Genomic DNA, 21,378 nt, shown 5'->3' on the forward strand with positions numbered 1-21,378 from the left:
AATCAGATTTAGCATGCCTTTAATTGCATATGTGTTTGCTTTTATATTCCTTTATTGAAGAAACCTGGATTTATCATGGATGATAAATGGATACTACTGAAGTATATTCTGCTTTTCTCTTTACCAGTCTGATGGCGCACGCTTATTTTTTTCACCGTACAATGTTTTTTATCAATGGAAATGTTTTATATATTTATAGCTTTTTCCATGTTTCTAAGGAAATGGTCAGGGGGGTGGGAATCAATTCTGCTATCAATTTTAGAATTTTGCCCACAATGCTATGCAGATGAGCATCTTCTAGACAAACACAATCAGACACTTGTTGGTTCTACATTGATTCTGCAGGACCAGGGGCAAGCTGGCAGTTTTGTATCTGTGGGTTAAAGATGCTAATCCAGGTATTACCAGGCCTTGTTTTCTACAAAATGTACAAGAACTGCTGACAATCTATTCAAAGAGGATTAAGGCAAAAAAAAAAAAAAAAAAACACATACTGTACACACACAACAAGAACCTTCACAAAAAAACAGACTACTTAAAAGGGCCAGAAAATCAAAATGCCACATGGAATGTATTCCCCCATTGGACAGAATCCTGCTGATGGCCTATCATTTAGCTTTAATAAGAAATACTATTTATTTTTAGAAAAAAATCCGTAATAGTCACCCAACGTGTTTCAACCACAAGCGATGACTTGACCATAGGCAATGAACATAAAATCAGGTGGTCTTTTTCCTGATCCAATTTGGGCATGAAATGCGTCGGGTGACTATAATGGATATTTCAATATCCTTCTTTGAAGTTCTTTGTAAACATTTTTTTTCAATTATTTGAGGTTCAAATGAGTCAACTTCATTGAACTGGTGCCTCCAGGGTGTGGTTTTCTATTTGTTTTTGGAGTTTGCATTCTAACCTTTTATATTCTAAAACACCCGTTTTCATTAACACCAATGACAGTCTTCTCCACCTGGTTTAGGCACTTCTCCACCACCGTCTACATAAGGCTGGCCAAATACATCCATGATATATATTTAGGAATAAATACTTCGCCAATGGAGTAACTCACCAAATTACGTGGGTGGTCCAGGTGCTCCTGCCCCAGGTCCTCAGTCCCAAGGGAGCGGATAGTCCGTGAACACATAAACAAAAAGTTGGAGCAAGGCACTCTGATATATGTATATATTTAAATACACACTGACTAGTGGGTCCATATTTCTATTGGTGCTCTTCTCTTTTTCTCTCTGACCCTGGCCCAGCACGGAGTTACCCTAATTAAGAGACTTAAGGCACTCTGATAGGTCACGCACAGATCAGACCAATAATAAGTAAAAATATGAAAATGTTATTTATATAAGCATCTTACGCCTAACGCGTTTCATAGTCATAGGCAGTGACACGAAACGCGTTAGGCGTGAGATACTTATATAAATAACATTTTTATATTTTTACTTATTATTTACTTGTCCTTGAAGTAAGATGAAAAATAAATATGAATTAAATTTTTTTTTTTTTTTTTTTTTTAAAAAACTGACTTTTTCTGCTGTGACCAAAATCCCACTGGGAATAAGTTTTGTCCTTCCTTTAAAATGGCATGTAACTCTTTCTACTTCTTGTAACCTTTGCGGTTGTCCTACTTTGTGTACAATAAATGTAGTGTGTGTGTGTGTGAGATGTAGTAGAGTTTTTCTAGGCACTGACCAACATAAGATCCAATGTTGACAATATGTGAATACACATCACTGTGAATGAAACAAATGTAAATAGAACTCTAACGCTTTCTATTGTCTATTATTTTGTGCTTTGTTCCAAAGTTGTTTAAATGTCTATTGCAAGTACAATAACCTCTAAGTGTCAAGTAAGTGTTTACATAATCAAACATTGTATTGTTCTCCGAGCCTGTGCACAATATAAATGATTATGTGAGAGTGAATTAACCTGCACAACATTGTATTTTCCTGAGCAGCGGCTGTAAAGTCTTTGCTTTGTGTCTATGAATTAGTTTTGATTTAAAAATGATCTGAGTTTTCATCAGAGCAGATAAATGTGAAAGTGATGTGTGTGTTATTCCTCCCTCTCCCAGCATGCCATGCTCTGCTTGTTTGTGCATTGAATTGTCCGACCACTGGGAAACGCTGGGTTTGAAACACAACTTGAAACTTGACTACGAGTTACCGTAAAAGCAATATGTTTTGTATTTGCCAAATGTTACTGATTACATAGAGATATTTAATAAACTGTGTGTCTTATGGAATGGACTATGTGAGTTTCTTTTTAATGATAACATCATTTAGGGCCCACTGTTAATAACAGTGGGGTTTATAAACTCTTATGAAAGAGCAAGTACTTTTAGCATTAAGGAGACAGGCATTATTCTTTGCACTCCATTCTGAACGTGCAATTCCCAGGGTAGGGAAAGCTTTGTTGGAACCAATATTAAGGGGCGGTTCACCTTTAAAGAAGAAGTTAACCCTTGCTACTAAAATCCACTACCCTATATATACCCCCCTCCCTGCTCCCCCCTCCCCTTCAGCCTTTGTGCTAACTTTGCAAAATGCCCCTAAGTCTTTACATACCCCTCAGAGCAGATTTTGTCCAGCAGAGTTTACGGACGCCATCTTGTTCTCTTTTGTAATCTTTGTGAAGTGCCGTATCGGTGCATGCGCAGTTGGAGCAAGTTTCTGTTTCGCGACAACTGCGCATGCACCAAAAGTCACGGGAATTGCTGAAGTGCCGGAAGAAGACCCCGAAGATTACCGAATTGGCTAAAGATGGCGCCCATAAACTCCGCTGGACAGAATCTGCACCAAGGGGTAAGTAAAATGTTCAGATCCATTATGATCTGATTGTTGGGTCCTAGGGCCCACAATCAGATCAGCTCGATATCGCCCACTTCAATGTGGGCATATCGGGGAGAGATCCGCTTGCCAAATGAGCGGATCTCTGCATCTACGGCCACCTTTAGAGGCATTTAGAGGGGGGGTAGGGGATTTTAGTAGCAAGGGTTTGTTTCTCCTTTAAGTTAACTTTTAGTATGCTATAGAATGGCCATTTCTAAGCAACTTTTAATTGGTCTTTATTATTTTTTTTTTTATAGTTTTTAAATGATTTGCCTTCTAATTCTGCCAGCTTTCAAAAACAAAATGCTCTGTAAGGCTACAAAGTTATTATCATCGTTACTTTTTATTACTCATCTTTCTGTTCAGGCCTCTCCTATTCATATTCCTGTCTCTAATTCAGTTGCTGAATAAAAAGCTACAAACAAATGATAAAAAATGAAAAACAATTGTAAACTGTCTCCGAATATCCTCGGTACATTGTAGCCTCTACATTGTAGCTTTAGATGGTACAAGGGGCCTTAGCCCAAACCATGAAAAACAGGCAGAAAGTAATATTTTTCCTTATTCAGACCAGTGGTGTTCTCCTAACTTTTGCTAAACCCAATAATCTTGGTCCTCAAAAAATGGTTCTTTCAGAAGTTGTCTTCTGAGAACAAGGCACTGGGGTCTACTTGGCTTTATTTCTCAAAAAGTAATTTTTGAGAGACTTCAGAGGCTTGCTGGATTTAAGGTTCTTTCTGCAATACTGTTCAAGATGAAATGCCTAAGGGTGCCAACCCAAAAGCACAGAACAGGGGATCATCTAGTCAATTTCAAGCTCCAAAATGTGACCATCCTACCATAAAATCAAAAGTGCTTTGGGGACCTATTTATCAAAATTAGAATTTTATTAGTTTTAGAGTTTTTTCAATCTCGACTGAACTTGCATTTTAAAAAAACATGAATATATCTGAATATAAATGGCGCGAACAAAGACCTCAAAATCCTGTTTTTCATCAGAATTTTTGTGCAGTTACAAATGAACAAATAAAAACCTCCAACAGTTCAAAGCAAAGAAAGATTTTACACAATTTAAAAAGGATAGCTCCATGCGACATGACCTCGCCAGCTTTTAGATGGATTTAAATCATTTTCAATTGCAACAAGGAGCTTACTGGGCAAAAAAAAAAAAGTTTTTCTCTATGTTAAGTATTTTCTATTATAATCTAGGTTCTGAAAAAATTAGAGAAGATGGCAGATGCCTGCCCTAAAGATATTTACTTTGGGCTGGTGAGATTTATAAAGAAGAGGAGAAAAGGCCTGGGGTAACGTCACTGGTAGCACCAGTGACTTTCCTGGTCCTTTAAACATTATCTGGTCCTTTAAGCATTATATGGCCACGCAAAGGAGTACTCGTTGTCTAAATATTTTCCAATTGTCAAAAGCGATCTTTTTGTGGGCAGAGAAGAATCTGTTAAGATCGGACAGCAGTTCATATTTCAGGGTCCATAGTTCTTGTAGGAGGATCTTCTAATCCAAGGAGAGTGGAAGCAGAACCAGAGTGTTCTACAAGCTATAAGAGATGTGGAGCCTTCATGGCAACAACACAGCCCAAAATTAGAATGAGTTGTTCCTGACTTAGGAATGATCTTTATGAATGCTTTCAGTCATCCTTGGAATCTGGCACCAAGGTTACGATCTTACCTTGGTGTCCGATGAGACCTTACTTCTCTCATTTTAACAGGGGATGACCAAAAAAACCTTAGAACAAAAGCCACATTCACGTAATTTTCCTCTTCTCCTCACGCAGAATTCTTATTCTCCTAGTTTTTTCTCTTTTATCATGTAGCCTTTGTTCTCATACAGAAAAGAGAACTGTCCAAGATATAGGCATACAAGGCACAGTGAAGCAGAATAGTCCACCGACTCCTGGGTTCACCGAGAATTTTCGTAGCATCCTAATGGGCCAGTCTGACATTGAACCCAAGAAAGTTATCTTTTTATGTCTTGGAAATTTGGAAATTGCAAAGGCTTATCAACAACAATGTTGACTGGGCAAAAAATCCCATCCTTAGTGTATGACAGAGTTGAGGGGTACTTTCAAGAGGTGCGAGATAAAATAATTTGTTTCACTAATACGACAAAGAGACCATAACTGATGTTAGAAGCATTAGTTGAAATAGTCAGTGGGAGCTGATGTGCTAAGTAACCAGATGCAAATATTACAGAGCCTAGAACTACATTTGAACAAGAGATATTTTAACTAAAAAAACAAGGACCCAAGCTAAAAAGTATATTAAGTGACAGGAAACAAGTCCAGATACAGACAATTGGTTTGGGCAGGCGGCAGGTAGAAAATGAACAGAGTTTATTAAACAGGTTGAAGGGCAGGAGAGGCAGACAAACAGAAATCCAGATAACAAGCCAAGGCTCAACACTGGGGAGTCATTGAATTTGGGATCAATGACAGGGCAGAAATGGACTCGCAGGATTCCAGGAGACAAGGATTTCAGGACACAGGAGGCTTGGTCAAGACATAACCACAATGATCCAGCCCATGGTATTCGAGGAGGCAAGCATAAATATACACTTAATTGGGCTATTGCCTGCAGTTTGCTCACAGGGTCAGCCAGGAGGAAAGGTCATTGAACTTCAACTTCCAGGAGAAAAGCACTGTACCTTCTGTAACTCAGCCTGAAAAAGCAGAAACCAGTATAGACAGGGTCCATGGTTCTATACCAGGAGGTTTCTAACAATTGAAGTTCTACAGAAAGGTCTCAATATAGCATTCAATGTCATTTCTTCTGGTATAGCTCATTTTCCATGGTACAATCCAGGTTGGACTTCTCCTGAAGCACTTTGCAGATGAGCACTTTAAACTTTGTGCGGTACATCATACTGGTGTTTCTTCACCCAGTCATGCCTGACTTTTGGCTAAAGCATTACAAGCAACCTTGTTTGTGATTAATTGGCAGTTTTTCCTCCAGTGTTTGAATTAATGTATTGCTCGGTTATATATTATTAATACCCATTGTAATGCTTCCCATTCCATGTGGCTATACTTAGAATCACAGAAGTGGTCGCAGCCTACCCCAAAGCTTTTTTTTTGGGGGGGGAGCATGTCAAAAGACACAGGTAAAGGCACAGAGAATTCTGAAAATGCCTGTTTAAAGGAATTGTTCAGTGTAAAAATGTTAACTGGGCAAATATATAGGCTGTGCAAAATAAAAAATGTTTCTAATATAGTTAGTTAGCCAAAAATGTAATGTATAAAGGCTGGAGTGACTGGATGTGTAACATAATAGACAGAACACTACTTCCTGCTTTGCTGCTCTCTTGGTTTCCACTGATTGGTTACCAGGCAATAACCAATCAGTGACTCTGGGGGGACCACATAGGTCATGACTGTTGCTTTTGAATCTGAGCTGAATGCTGAGGATCAATTGCAAACTCATTGAACAGAAGTGTCCCATGTGGGCCCCCTTCAAGTCACTGACTAACTCAGAGTTAGAGAGCTGAAAAGCAGGAAGTAGTGTTCTGGATATTATGTTAGACATCCAGTCACTCCAGCCTTTATACGTTACATTTTTGGCTAACTAATTATATAAGAAACAATTATTTATTATCTATTTACACAGTTTTTATTTTCATACTGAACTGTTCCTTTAAGGAATTGAAGAGATTAACCTATCAGTGCCCAGTACCATGTTTTAGGCAGGGTCTAATGTGAATCATGTATAAGCTCTGTAAAATTATGGGGGATGTATCTGTGCTATAGAATTAACAAATAATGATAATTTTTTATATACTTGTCAAGGCCACTGTACTTGTCAGTACAGGTATGGGATCCGTTATCCGGAAACCCATTATCCAGAAAGCTCTGAATTACGTAATGACCATGTTCTATAGACTTCATTTTATCCGAATAATCCAAATTTGTAAAAATTATTTCATTTTTCTCTGTAATAATAAAACAGTAGCTTGTACTTGATCCCAACTAAGATATAATTAATCCTTATTGGAAGCAATACCAGCCTATTGGGTTTATTTCATGTTTACATGATTTTCCAGTAGACAAGGTATGAAGATCCAAATTACAGAAAGATCCATTATCCAGAAAACCCCAGGTCCCAAGCATTCTGGATAACAGGTCCCATACCTGTAATAGGAAATATTTGTTGAATATTGAATGCAGATATATGTATGACCCCCTTTATCAAGCAGGCTTGATAAAGGGGGTCACCCCGAAATGTTGCACGTCTGCACAAGAAATAAAAAGCAAGGGGAAACCCTGCATTTCACTTGCCTCGAGGGCAGAGACACACGCTGCTATTTCGGGAGATTAGTCGCCCAACGACAAAACGATTCTTCTTCAGGCACTTATCGCCTTGGGAATAAGTCTCATTAGGATGGATTTCCAAGACATGCTCCCAGAGTCTTGGATATTGATTTTTATCTCAAAACACTATCCACCTTGGAGTAAACATATCATTTTTGGACTTCTGTTTTAGGAGGAGACATTAAGTGCGCAAATATTATTCACAATTTATTGCCTACATTCTTAACTGAAACATATACCACTACGGCGATCAGCATCATAGTCATGTGACGCTACCTTTAAATCCAAAGCACTTCCGGATTTTGGAAAATATTTTGGATCTTTATGCCATTTGGGACTTTGCGCACCACAAATCTTGGGATTCATTTAGATCACTAAGGACACACTTACCTCAATACTTGCAGTCTGTATTTTATTGCATCAGTTATGTGTTTATAATATATATATCATTGTGTAGGTCGACTTACCATTTTGTCTCTTATATGTAGACTAAAGTATCTATAAGCAGCAGCGCAGCTTGTTTTTAAGTTGATTTTAACCAGAATAATATGGCATGGTGGTGAATAAATATTGCCTTTTCATTTTCATGTTTGATTATTTACAATACCACAGGATCTCTTGGGCACATGGCGTGGGGGTTGAGTCCCAATTCTTGTATATAAATCTCCCCAAAGTGCCTTCTCCCCAGCTAGAATGTAGATCGCCGGTGGGATAGCACTCTGATCGATTTGGCTTTCCGAAGTCGCAGAAAACGAAGCGTTCCGAGTGCCATCCCGTCAGCGATTTACATTCTGGCCGGGTGGGAAGGCAGTTTGGGGAGATTAGTCGCACGAAGAAGAAGCGTTTTGTCACTGGGCGACTAATCTCCAAAAATAGCAACGCGTGTCTCTGCCCTAAAGCTCAGGAAAGTAAAATATACTTTGCTGGTACAGATACCATGCCCAGAACTTAACCGGTTAAATTACACGTCGTTTGCTATTTCTGCAACGTTTGGTAGGATCTTTTGTAAATAGATTTAGGTTTGTATTAATAATCTGAAGGCATCAGGAACCACTGCTGGAGTCCGATCAAATTTATCTTTATTGTTAAACAACATAGTCCAAAATAGTTGTATCCATAGCTTTTAATGTAAAACGAAAATGTCATGGGATAAGGTTATAAATACAGGTCCTAATGGAAAATGTCCTCCGCTCAGCTGGAATCAGGACTCTGAGCAATGGTAACTATAAATGCTGGGAGAAAGGACTTTTTTTATCTTGTTACAAAAACTACTAATTCAGTTCTACCCACACCAGGCAGGGTCCTAGAGCACAGACACAATGAAAGGACACTTCAGATCTATTCTGGCAGCTTCTGGGTTTACAGATCAGCAGCAGGATCCCTTATACAAGTTTCCCTTTTATGGAATGGCCAAGGTCTCTGCATCACAGAACGACCAATTCCCTTGCCCTGCACGTGCTTCTACAAGGACTTTTAATCATATGAAAAAATAGTTCTGTCATTCCCAGTATCTGGCAGATAAACACCCTCTTCAGGATCTACAAGAAAAGTCTTGGTCTGCCATTAGAAAGAGTAGTAGAGCCGTTACCCAAATCCCAGAGTAGAAGGTAACCGAATGCTTTTTTTAGTGGTAGAGGATGGAAATGTCCCAGCATCAATGTTGATTCTGATGAAATGTACATTAGGGGAGCTCCAAACAAAAACTTTCTCCATAAAAAATGTAAATTAAGCAACCTTCTAGTATACATTCATTACCTGTCTTCTATAGTTTTTTTTAACATTATGGGGCAGAAAGGTTCACCTTTAAGTTAACTTGTAGTATGTTATAGAATGGCTAATTCTAAGCAACTTTCCAATTGGTCTTCATTATTTATCTTATATAGTTTTTAAATGATTGGACTTCTTCTTCTGATTCTTTCCAGGTTTCAAATAGGGGTCACTGACTCCATCTAAAAGACAAATGCTCTGTAAGGCTACAAATGTATTGTTACTTTTTATTACTCCTCTTTCTATTGAGGCATCTCCTATTCATATTCCAGTCTCTTATTCATATCAATGCATGGTTGTTTGGATAATTTGGACCCTAGCAACCAGATTGCTGAAATTGCAAACTGGAGAGCTGCTGAATAAAAACCTAAATAACTCAAAAACAACAAATAATAAAAATTGAAAACCAAATGCAAACTGTCTCAGAATATCCATCTCTACGTCATACTAAAAGTTAACTCAAAGGTGAACAACTCCTTTAAGGGTCAAATTGAAAATTCTAATTCTCAAATTTTATGGTCAAAACTCTCAAATTCAAATTGTGAATTATCCAAACTCGATTTGCGTTTTAATTTGAATTTAAATTTTGAGATTTATCATACTCAAATTAACTCAAATTCAAGTATTCGCTGCCTAAAACCCACTGACCACAGTTCATGTAAGTCAATAGGAGAGGTCCAGGCATCATGTTACTAGCTATCCTGACATTCAAGATTTTTTTTTTTTTTTTTCAGAGAAAATCTTGAATCGAGTTTAGTCAATTTGATTCGAGTTTTCGAGTCGGTAAAATTTGTGCGAGTTTTAGATATTCTATTTTTTTTTATTAAATAACCCACAATTGAATTTTGAGTATATTCGATTTTAAAAGAGGTTAAAAAAAACTCACATGAATTCAAAATTCGCCCGTTGATAAATGTTATGACTCTTGGAAAAATGTAGCATTCATCAATGGTGTCCGTTCTCTTCTAGGTCTGATAGCCAGCTGGCTTCTGCTATTTATTTCAGGAGTCAGAACCAGTAGAACTGCCATCTAATGCATTTACAAATAACATTAAAACCATTAAAACACCTGCAATGAATGTTCGTCTGAAAGATGCTTAGAATGCCGATAATAGTTTGTGAGTGGGGATTCCCTATAAGAATCAACTGCACGGGATTATATGTAGGTGTCTCTTTACTGAAACATATTTCTGAAGAATGGAGATCAGGTGTGGCAGGATAAACGATATAAAGGAGAAAAACAATTTCTATCACCCATAACATAATCAGGGATGTCCTCAAACACACACACACTTCAACGAGCAGTGCTTCACAGGCCTGCTGCTTAATCCAGATTTCCAATGTTCTGGTTGGATAAAGCGGTGTCTGAACATTACTACAACAGAAACCCCTTTAGAAAGCTAAAGCAATTACCCCCCAAGTGCAACAGCAGCAGACCTGGGTGTAAATTTGCCTTAGACACAGTTTCACATTCAATAGTCTGATTGCCAGGAAGTTCCTGAGCGACAATGATTCTTCCCAGGCTAAAATAGCTTATAGGTGTTACTTGGCTTTCTAAACGCCAAAGTATTTCTTAAAGGAATTATTCAGTATAAAACTAAAAACTGGGTAAATAGATGCTGAGGATCAATTGTAAACTCACTGAACAGATATGTCCCATGTGGGCCCCCTTCAAGTCGCTGACTAACTCGGAGTTAGAGAGCTGAAAAGCAGGAAGTAGTGTTCTGTTATGTTAGACATCTGCTCACTCCAGCCTTTATACATTACATTTTTGGCTAACTAATTATATTATATACATGTTTTATTTTGCACAGCCTATCTATTTACCCCATTTTATTTTTACACTGGACTGTTCCTTTAAATGGGATATATAGTTAGGACCATAAATCTTTGGACTTTTTTCTAATTTTGGTTCTGTACATTACCACAATGAATTTTTAAATGAAACAACTCAGATGCAGTTGAACTGCAGACTTTGAGCTTTAATTCAGTCGGTTGATCAAAAAGATTGCATAAAAATGTGAGGAACTAAAGCCTTTTTTTAGCACAATCACTTCATTTCAGGGGCTCAAAAGTAATTGGACAATTGACTCAAAGACTATTTCATGGGCAGGTGAAGGCAATTCCTTTGTTATGTCATTATCAATGAAGCAGATAAAAGCCCTGGAGTTGATTTGAGGGGGGTGTTGGTATGTGGAAGATTTTGCTGTGAACAAACCAAAGGAGCTCTCCATGCAGGTGAAACAAGCCATCCTTAAGCTGCAAAAACAGAAAAAACCCATCTGAGAAATTGCTACAATATTATGAGTGACAAAATCTATAGTTTGGTACATCGTGAGAAAGAAAGAAATCACTGGTGAACTCAGCAACGCAAAAAGACCTGGACGTCCACAGAAGACAACAGTGGTGGATGATCTCAGAATCATTTCCATGGTGAAGAGAAACCCCTTCACAACAGCCAAACAAGTGAACAACACTCTCCAGGAGGCAGGCGTATCCATATCCAAGTCTACCATAAAGAGAAGACTGCATGAAAGTAAATACAGAGGGTGCACTGCAAGGTACAGGCCACTCATAAACCTCAAGAATAGAAAGACTAGATTGGACTTAGCTAAAAAAACATCTAAAAAAGCCAGTACAGTTCTGCAAAAAACATTCTTTGGACTAGGGATGCACCGAATCCAGGATTCGGGCAGGATTCAGCCTTTTTCAGCAGGATTCGGCCGAATCCTTCTGCCCAGCCGAATCCTTCTGCCCAGCCGAATCCTTCAGCCCAGCCGAATCCTTCAGCCCAGCCGAATCCTTCAGCCCAGCCGAATCCTTCAGCCCAGCCGAATCCTTCTGCCCAGCCGAATCCTTCTGCCCAGCCGAACCGAATCCTGATTTGCATATGCAAATTAGTGGCAGGGAGGGAAATCGTGTGACTTTTTGTCACAAAACAAGGAAGTAAAAAATGTTTTCCCATTCCCACCCCTAATTAGCATATGCAAATTAGGGTTCGGATTCGGTTCAGTATTCGGCCGAATCTTTCACAAAGGATTCGGGGGTTCGGCCGAATCCAAAATAGTGGATTCGGTGCATCCCTACTTTGGACAGATGAAACCAAGATCAACCTCCACCAGAATGATGGCAAGAAAAAAGTATGGAGAAGGCGTGGAACAGCTCATGATACAAAGCATAGCACAGTTCTGTATAAAAGATTTGGGGGGCAGTGTGATGGCTTGGGCGTGCATGGCTGCCAGTGGCACTGGGACACTAGTGTTTATCCATCATGTGACACAGGACAGAAGCACAAGAATGAATTCTGAGCTGTTCAGAGACACTGTCTGCTCAAATCCAGCTAAATGTAGTCAAATTGATTGGGAGAGGTTTCATAATGAGCCAAAACATACAGCCAAAGCAACCCAGGAGTTTATTAAAGCAAAGAAGTGGAATATTCTTGAATGGCCAAGTCAGTCACCTGATCTGAACCCAATTGAGCTGCATTTCACTTGTTGAAGACTAAACTTCAGACAGAAAGGCCCACAAACAAACAGCAACTGAAAGCCGCTGCAGTAAAGGCCTGGCAGAGCATTAAAAAGGAGGAAACCCAGAATCTGGTGATGTCCATGAGTTCAAGACTTCAGGCTGTCATTGGCAGCAAAGGGTTTTCAACCAAGTATTAGAAATGAACATTTTATTTTCAGTTTTTTTAATTTGCCCAATTGCTTTTGAGCCCCTGAAATGAAGGGATTGTGTTAAAAAAAGGCTTTAGTTCCACATTTTTATGCCATCTTTTTGTTCAACCCACTGAATTAATGCTGAAAGTCTGCAGTTCAACTGCATCTGAGTTGTTTCATTTAAAATTCATTGTGGTAATGTACAGAACCAAAATTAGAAAAAAAAGTTGTCAGTCCAAATATTTATGGACCTAACTGTATATACCCAACGTATAAAATAGTAAAATTGCTATTTCATAATATAATTCATTTTTTTACACTGTTACCGTCATCAATGGGCAATGGCAGTGCCCCTACTCTGTAGCCTGGGCATGTTCTGATGCTTTCCTGCTCAGTTTCATGGCTCCTGCCATATTGAATGCTAAAACGGAGCAGGAAAGCGACAAAAGACACTTTCTGATTTAGTACAAAGTGTTTTTTTGTCATTCTGCACAGGCCAAACAGAAAGGGGTGCTCAGGTTACACATTAACTATATAAGCAGTGTAAAAACTACAAAAAAAATGATGCAAATTGCAAACATGCTCAGCAGAGCCTTTTAATCCTGCAAACATGATTTACCAGGTGGGAATACCTATAAGATCCTTTCCGTAATTCTGAAGCTGGAAGCAGCCTAATAAATGTTTATCTACAGAAAATTAAATAACATATATTGCATTTTAAATGGGATTCATGAAAAAAAAAAAAACAATTCTCAATGACACACATTTCCATACATTGTTTCTAGTACAGATATTTTCCCCATTGGTAAGATTATTCTTCATAACTGGAAAAAATAAGCATAATTAAACTATTTTAATTAACACTATAACGAGGTAACAAAAAAAAAATGCCTTCAGGATTGTAACAGCGATGGTATAAAGAGAAACGGGTAAATATAACTGCAACATGTAATAAATGTATATAGTTTGTCTATAAAATAATATAATATACCTTACCAATGAATATAGAGGCAGTTAAACAGTGATAAGCACTAAAATAGCTTTAAACAAAATGTAAAAAATACAAAATATTACCTTAAACTCGAGCGAGTAGGTAAAGTCCAACCTTCAGCTGTCAGGTGGATGCTGGGAATTGTAGTTTAATGAAGGTTGGACATCTTTGCCATAGTGAGTAAAATCTATTATTACAGGTATGGGACCTGTTATCCAGAGTCTTTGGAACTGGGGGTTTCCGGATAATGGATCTTTCTGTAATTTGGATCTTCATACCTTAAGTCTACTAGAAAATCATGTAAACATGAAATAAAACCCAATAGGCTGGTTTTGCTTCCAATAAGGATGAATTATATCTTAGTTGGGATCAAGTACAAGTTACTGTTTTATTATTACAGAGAAAAAGGAAATCATTTTAAAAAAAATTGGGACTATTTGGATCAAATGGAGTCTATGGGAGACGGCCTTTCTGTAATTCAGAGCTTTCTGGATAACGAGTTTCTGGATAACAGATCCCATACCTGTACGAGGTGACAGACCATAGTCATGGTCATAGTTTATTAAAGGGGTGGTTCACCCTTAAGTTAACTTTTAGCATGTTATAGAATAGCCAATTCTAAGCAACTTGGTTATAGTTCTTGAATTATTTGCAGTTTTCTTCTGATTCTTTCCAGCTTTCAAATGGGGGTCACTGACCCCATCTAAAATCAAATACTCTGTAATGAATTGTTATTATTACTTTTTATTACTCATCTTTCTATTCAGGCCTCTCTCCTATTCATATCCCAGTCTCTTGTTCAAATCAGTGCATGGGTGCTAGGGTACTTTGGACCCTAGCAACCTTAATGCAGAAATTGCAAATAAGCTAAATAACTCAAAAACCACAAATAATAAAAACCAATTCTCTACATCATGCTAAAATATAATTTAAAGGGGAACAACCCCTTTAAGTGAGGTAGTAATTTGCTGCTCACTGCTTTGGGACCTATACAATAAACCTGAAAAAAGTGTTTTATTGCTACAATATGGAACATGTCGTCACTATAGCCCAAACCTGAATATTTGTATATGGAGAAGGGAACAAAGGCAAATTATAATCCTTATTTTGTTTTTTCAAGCAGATGGGTAAAGAATTATGAAAAGAAACAATAAATAGCCAATCCCTATAAATCTTGCACAAAAATAGACAGTCTAAGAACAAGCCACGTCATATTTTGGTGCTTGAAATTAGAAGTCTTCCTTTTGTAGCGGATGCCTACTTTCCAGACAAAAATAGTACAAATAGAAGTACATAAACAACAATCTGATATGATCTTATAGGATGAAATCAAAAGGGGCTAAAGAAACGTTATTCTCCTCTTATGGTCTCGGTTAAGATCTAACATCCACAGTCAGACCGGTACAAGTGCTTTGGCAAGATGGGGCACCGTCACTTCTGCAAAGGCCTATTTCTTACAGCGATGGTTGGGCATACTGTAGAATGTATAGCACAGCAAGAGTCTCACAGTGCCTCAAACTCATCGATACGCTGTTTGGTGTTGCCCTGCCTTATCTGGCGGAGTGTCTTGTACTTGTCTCGTCCGGCCTTCACATTCTCAGCGTGGAGGACGTCATTCTGCGTTTTCTTGTTTTCGTCTCTTGCTTGAGCCAGCTCAGAACTCAATGCCTGTCCAAAGAAAAACAGCCAGTCAAGAAAGAACAAACCCATACTAGAAAAACCCCTGCCCTGCGTAGACCAACCACCCTAATCCCCCACAGCCTAACTGCCCCTAATTTTTTTTTTTTATATCTTCCCCTCCATGCAAAAAAAATTTTTGGAAATTTTCGACCGGAAATTTACTCCAACTGCACATGCGCCGAAACCCTGCTCAGATTCTGAAGAAGACAGAAAAAAGAAGATGGCGGTCGTGAACTCCCGAGGCCAGATCTGCACAGAGGGGTAAGTAAAAAATATGGGGCATTTGCCCGGGGGGCAGTAAGGCTGTGGGGGGAGGAGGGAGGTTGGTCTACGCAGGGTAGGGGGTATGGTTTTTTTCTAGTATGGGTTTGTTTCTCCTTTAAAGGAGAAGGAAAGGCTAAAATTAAGTAAGCTTTATCCGAAAGGTCTATATAAATACACCAGTAAACCCTCAAAGTAATGCTGCTCTGAGTCCTCTGTCAAAAGAAACATCACATTTCTTTCCTTCTATTGTGTACTCATGGGCTTCTGTATCAGACTTACTGTTTTTATCTTAAATCTCCATGGCTTGGGCTTGAGCATGCTCAGTTTGCTCCTCTCTCCCCCTCCCTACCTGCTATAATCTGAGCCCAGAGCTATGAGTGAGCAGGGAGAGACTCAGGCAGAAAGTGATGTCACAACAAGCTAATATGGCAGCTGCTATCCTGAACAAACAGAAAGAGCTTCTAGAGCGGATTACTCAGTTATGATAAAGCATTCTGCATAATAAATATAGTGTTATAGCTTGCACTATTGTGGCTAATCTATTGGCAATAAACTGCTTTTCCTTCTCCTTTAATAGATTTGGGAGTCATCTATATAGATTTCATAAATCCCTCGTATTCTCTGACAGAATTTGTGGTCAGCTAGTGGGGTTAAAATAAATCATTATGGCTGAGAACTTGGAGTTTATTTGGCATATGTGCGGTTGTCTACCTGACAAGGTAAATGATTCTATATCAAGGCTCAACAATTCATGTAATTGTATTAATTGGCTATATGGGGCATTGCAGTTTTATTTTCCCTCACCTAATTTTAGATGTTAATAAAAAATATAGGTTATGGGACCTGTTATTCAAAATGCTTAGGACCTGGGGTTTTCCAGATAAGGGGTATTTCAGTAATTTGGATCTCCATACAAAATCATTTAAACATAAAAGAGTTAATTATATCTTAGTTGGGATCAAGTACAAGGTATCCGGAAACACATTATGGAAGTCGTCTCCCGTAGACTCCATTATAATCAAATAATCCAGATTTTTAAAAATCGATTTCTTTTTTCTCTGTAATAATAAAACAGTACCTTGTACTTGATCCCAACTAAGATATAATTAATCCTTATTGAAGGCAAAATCAGCCTATTGGATTTATTTAATGTTTACATGATTTTCTAGTAGACAAGGTATGAAGATCCAAATTACGGAAAGATCCGTTATTCGGGAAAAAAACCCAGATCCCAAGCATTCTGGATAACAGGTCCCATACCTGTACAAGAAAAAGGAAATAATTTGAATAATTTGATTTAAATTGTTTATACGGGAGACGGCCTTCACAGAATTCAGATAATGGGTTTCTGGGTAACGGATCCCATATCTTTATATAAATCCTACGAATCATCCCTAACATTACAGTAGATTTCTAAAGGCAAATATCTCGCCTTTGGATTTAGACTGCAGAAATATGGGTTATTTTTAAAATGTGCCTGTTGCTTTCTCTATGCTTTAGCACATAACATTTTAATTAGGGATGCACAGAATCCACTATTGTGGATTTGGCACAGAACCCCCGAATCCTTCGCATAAGATTCGTCCGAAATACCGAACCGAATCCTAATTTGCATATGCAATTTAGGGTTGGAAAGGGGAAAACATTTTTTACTTCCTTGCGTTGACAAAGAGTCACGCAATTTCCCTCCCTGCCTCTAATTTGCATATGCAAATTAGGATTCGGTTCGGCCGGGCAGAATGATTCGGCCGAATCCGAGTTCTGCTGAAAAAAGGCAGAATCCTGCCCGAATCCCGAACCGAATCCTGGATTTGGTGCATCCCTAATTTTAATAGAAGACTATTCTTAGGTATTAATGTACCTGTAGCTGTTTCTTTACTCTCTCGTTTTTCTGAGATTCTGTCAGTCGCTCTTCCTCGCTTCTGTGGTTCATGACCCCTTCAGAGGATAGTTCCGCACTGGCCTCAGCATTATTCTCGTCCTGCTCGTCGTGGTCATGTTCATTCTCCATAGGGGCAACCGGTGGAGGGGGAAGAATTGGTGGGGGAGGAGGAGGAGGAGCGGACATGACAATCTTTAGCTCTTCTTTGGTCTTTTCCAGATCTTCCTGAGCAGAAAATGCCTAAGCAATAAAAAAAGAAATAAGTTCCACTAACCAACACAAAGGCTAATTTAATTTGCATTCACTGAAAAGGTTTTGTAGTACCTTTATCAATAACTAGTATATTAAAGGATAAGTAAACCTCTAAAATAAGTGAATGTAAAATTGATGAGGGGGCTATTATAAGCACTTTTTACATTTACATTCATTATTTATTTTGTTTTTATTCCAAGATATTAAGGGATACATGTACTGTTAACATGAATACATTTTGTTCCTACAGCTCCACCTGCTGGTCAGTTTTCACCCAGTCTGACCACCAAGTAGTCAAGGAAGTTGTCAGGAGAAAGAAAGAGGCTGCTCTGATGTTCTTCTGCTTAGGAATAAAAAAATAGAAACCTTTCTCAGATCTTTTCCTAAGCAATCTCATCAATTTTACATTCACTTATTTTAAAGGTTTACTTTAAGTAACAGAACCAAAATTGGAAAAAAAGTCCAAAGATTTATGGCCCTAACTATATATCCCATTTAAAGGAACAGTTTAGCGTAAAAATAAAAACTGGGTAAATAGATAGGCTGTGCAAAATAAAAAATGTTTCTAATATAGTTAGTTAGGCAAAAATGTAATGTATAAAGGCTGGAGTGACTGGATGTGTAACATAATAGCCAGAACACAACTTCCTGCTTTTCAGCTCTCTAACTCTGAGTTAGTCATCGACTTGAAGGGGGGCCACATGGAACATAACTGTTCAGTGAGTTTGTAATTGATCCTCAGCTTCAAGCAACAGTTATGACCCATGTGGCCCCTCTCAAGTCTCTGATTGGTTACTGCCTGGTAACCAATAAATGGAAACCAAGAGAGCTGCAAAGCAGGAAGTAGTGCTCTGACTATTATGTTAGATACATTTAGTTACATTTTTGGCTAACTAACTATATTAGAAACATTTTTTATGTTGCACATCCTATCTATTTACCCAGTTTTTATTTTTATACTGAAGAATTCCTTTAAGATATGTCTGTATGCTTTGACTATAAGCACACTAAGTAACTTGCTGTAATTTCTCCTCCAATCAGAATGCTGTTAGAAAAGTAGACTTCTCCAATTAGCCTTCCGTCATTAAAGAAAATTCTCTTCCAATCAGAAGCTTGTCAATGATAGTAAACTATTAAATGTTAGGCTGGCTGGACAATTTAAATAGGTATGCTGTGTAAGGGTTAATTCCTCCATAAGCAGAACAGTGGGGTGCAATTTGCAGTCTATGTTGCGAGTATCAAAGAGGCATATGAAGTCATATTTATCTCCATGCCTAATAAAGAATAAGCCCAGTGGTGTAAAATTCCCAACCTCAGGGTTCTCATCCACATTCACATTACTAGTAACACCCCCCTAAGTTGGATGCATTGGTTGGTACCAATGGGGATCCCCTGTCTCTTAGGAACAAAGCACACTGACTAAAATAACAGGACATGTTGCTATTCTTGGACAACAGAAAAATGTTTTTTATTTCTGTTACTTTTGGAAAAATGTCCAAAGGGCCCCTGCAAACTGATGACCAGGAGAAAACACCCTTTATGATCTACTCTAAAGGAGGCCTTGGTTTTAAAGGACATTTATCAATTGCTAATGGCGCAATGCGGAACTTCCAAAAAATCTCTTTCAAGAAAATTGCATGTCCTCAGAAAGACCATTTATTTTGTCACCCCTGCTGTAATCACAGGCTCCTCTGGAAGCAAATTACAAAGGGTAATTACACTTTATATCAGCCTGTGTTGCATTATGTCTGGGAATAAGATTCTCAGATGTTGTGAGTGACCTACTTGGAGGAAAGAGTATTTCTTGATGAAATAATGATATTCTGTTTGATCTGTCAATAAGTCTCACTACAGCAGCTGCACACCATACTAATGTGATGCCAAGCGGATTACTGCTTAAAGGACATGTAAACCCCCACACACAAAAATGTAATCAGTGAACAGCCTTTTTGAAATCTTTAGATAACTGTCACTCTGGTTGTTAAAAGGTTAACAGTAAGACTAAAGCATCCCCTAATCACTTAGAATTCATCCTCCTCCTCTAACCCACTCAGCCCCCTACCTCAGGAATTTACTTTGGCTGTTGGCTCATGAGCATGCTCAGTTCTTCTCAGCTCAGATTACTAAACACACCCTCCAGTCTAACAGCCAATGAAGAGATAGCGTTGCTGGTTCCCATAGAAACTCTAGCTGTCTGATCCTATTTTTTCTCCTAACCACCTCTCCTGAGCCCAGCTTAACCATAACAGTGCTCAACCCCAGCAGAACTTTTCATCAAAGTATGTTGGGTCTGTGTTAATCTGCATTCTGCATTGCATGAACTTTACAGCATACGTCTCAATCTTACTGATGATGGCCGCCAGGTGAAAGCTATTTGTTTTAGGAAAATGTGATGGCGCTGGCAAATGGAGGGGGTATATGCAGTACAAATGAGGTTGCTTGGGTGGGGAAGATATGCACAACTTATATACATGGTAGGAAAATGTAGGCTATACATGTCCTTTAAAGGAATTGTACAGTGTAAAAATAAAAACTGGGTAAATATATAGGCTGTGCAAAATAAAAAATGTTTCTAATATAGTTAAAAATGTAATGTATAAAGGCTGGAGTGATTTGATGTATAACATGTCAGTCGCTGACTAACTCAGAGTTATAGAGCTGAAAAGCAGGAAGTTGGATTCTGACTGTTTTATTAGACATCTGTTCACTCCAGCCTTTATATATTACATATTTGGCTAACTAACTATATTAGAAACATTTTTTTATTTTGCACAGACTATCTATTTACACAGATTTTATTTTCACACTGAACTATTCCTTTAAGCTATAGGACCATTCCTCTAAGGCAGGGTCTACAGGGTGAGCTGACAGAATAGATGAATATGCACTTAGCAGTGTCAGAATTATGGATTCATGGCTATTTGGCTAGGACACTGAGCGGGAAAAGCAATTCCATGCAAGTTTTCCCCACCAACATTCACGACAAGTATTCACCACGCCCTAATCTAAGAGCAAAACCCTTTGCCAGACAATGTCACTGGTACTAAATAGAAGCTGGACGATTGGATAACCCTGATTTACTTACATATCTCAAGATGGGGGGTCCTGACCTGCTGGACTGCCAGATCAAAACAAATTTGTGAAAGAACACATGGAGATGAAGCTAGTGAGCAAAAGCCATTGGCATTTTTAAAGGGGAACTAATGTGAAAATGAAAATTTAATATAAGCTTCAGCACACTGAAATAAGAAACTTTCTAAATAAAATTAATTAAAATTTCTGTACCGTTTCTGAAATAATCAAGTTTATCTTTACTATTCCTTTCTCAGCACGGATCCCCCATTTTTTGGTGTAGATAAAAATAATGTAAAATATGAATATATTACTTTGTGTTGCCACTCAGATGCCTCCTCTTCCTTTTTCTTCTTTGCTTCTTCAAGTAAGGCAATCTTGGCTGTAAACTCTGCAAGTTCAGCGGCCTAGAACAGAGTGAAAAGTCAGCCTGCACTGTGAGAGGAGTAAAAAGGTTCACCAAATTAAATTTTCAATTTGGACTGAGTGTTTTCATATAAAACAACAGACCGGCAATCTAAATTCTCCCTACCCCAACAAAATCTGTCTGTGTGATCACTCAATGAACACTGTTAATGACAAGCAGTGCATTCCTTTTTTTAATGTTTGTATGTATAATTGAATGGTGGCTACTATAATGCTTGCCTCAGCAGATA

The 21,378-nt window shown here is 38.3% G+C and overlaps 1 protein-coding gene across 1 annotated transcript in view; it reads right to left on the minus strand.

Moving 5' to 3' along the window:
* Positions 1-13,148: 13,148 nt before the first annotated feature.
* rdx.L (radixin L homeolog) overlaps positions 13,149-21,378 on the minus strand; it is a 65,807-nt gene continuing 57,577 nt past the window's right edge. The window contains exons 12-14 of the mRNA XM_041582689.1: positions 21,037-21,129; positions 17,378-17,638; positions 13,149-15,240 (exon numbers count right to left, since the gene is read on the minus strand). Coding sequence (XP_041438623.1) covers positions 15,076-15,240; positions 17,378-17,638; positions 21,037-21,129 — 519 coding nt within the window. The 3' untranslated portion in view covers positions 13,149-15,075. The remainder of the gene's footprint in view (positions 15,241-17,377; positions 17,639-21,036; positions 21,130-21,378) is intronic.

Source organism: Xenopus laevis, chromosome 2L (genome assembly GCF_017654675.1).
Source record: "Xenopus laevis strain J_2021 chromosome 2L, Xenopus_laevis_v10.1, whole genome shotgun sequence".
NCBI lineage: Eukaryota > Metazoa > Chordata > Amphibia > Anura > Pipidae > Xenopus > Xenopus laevis.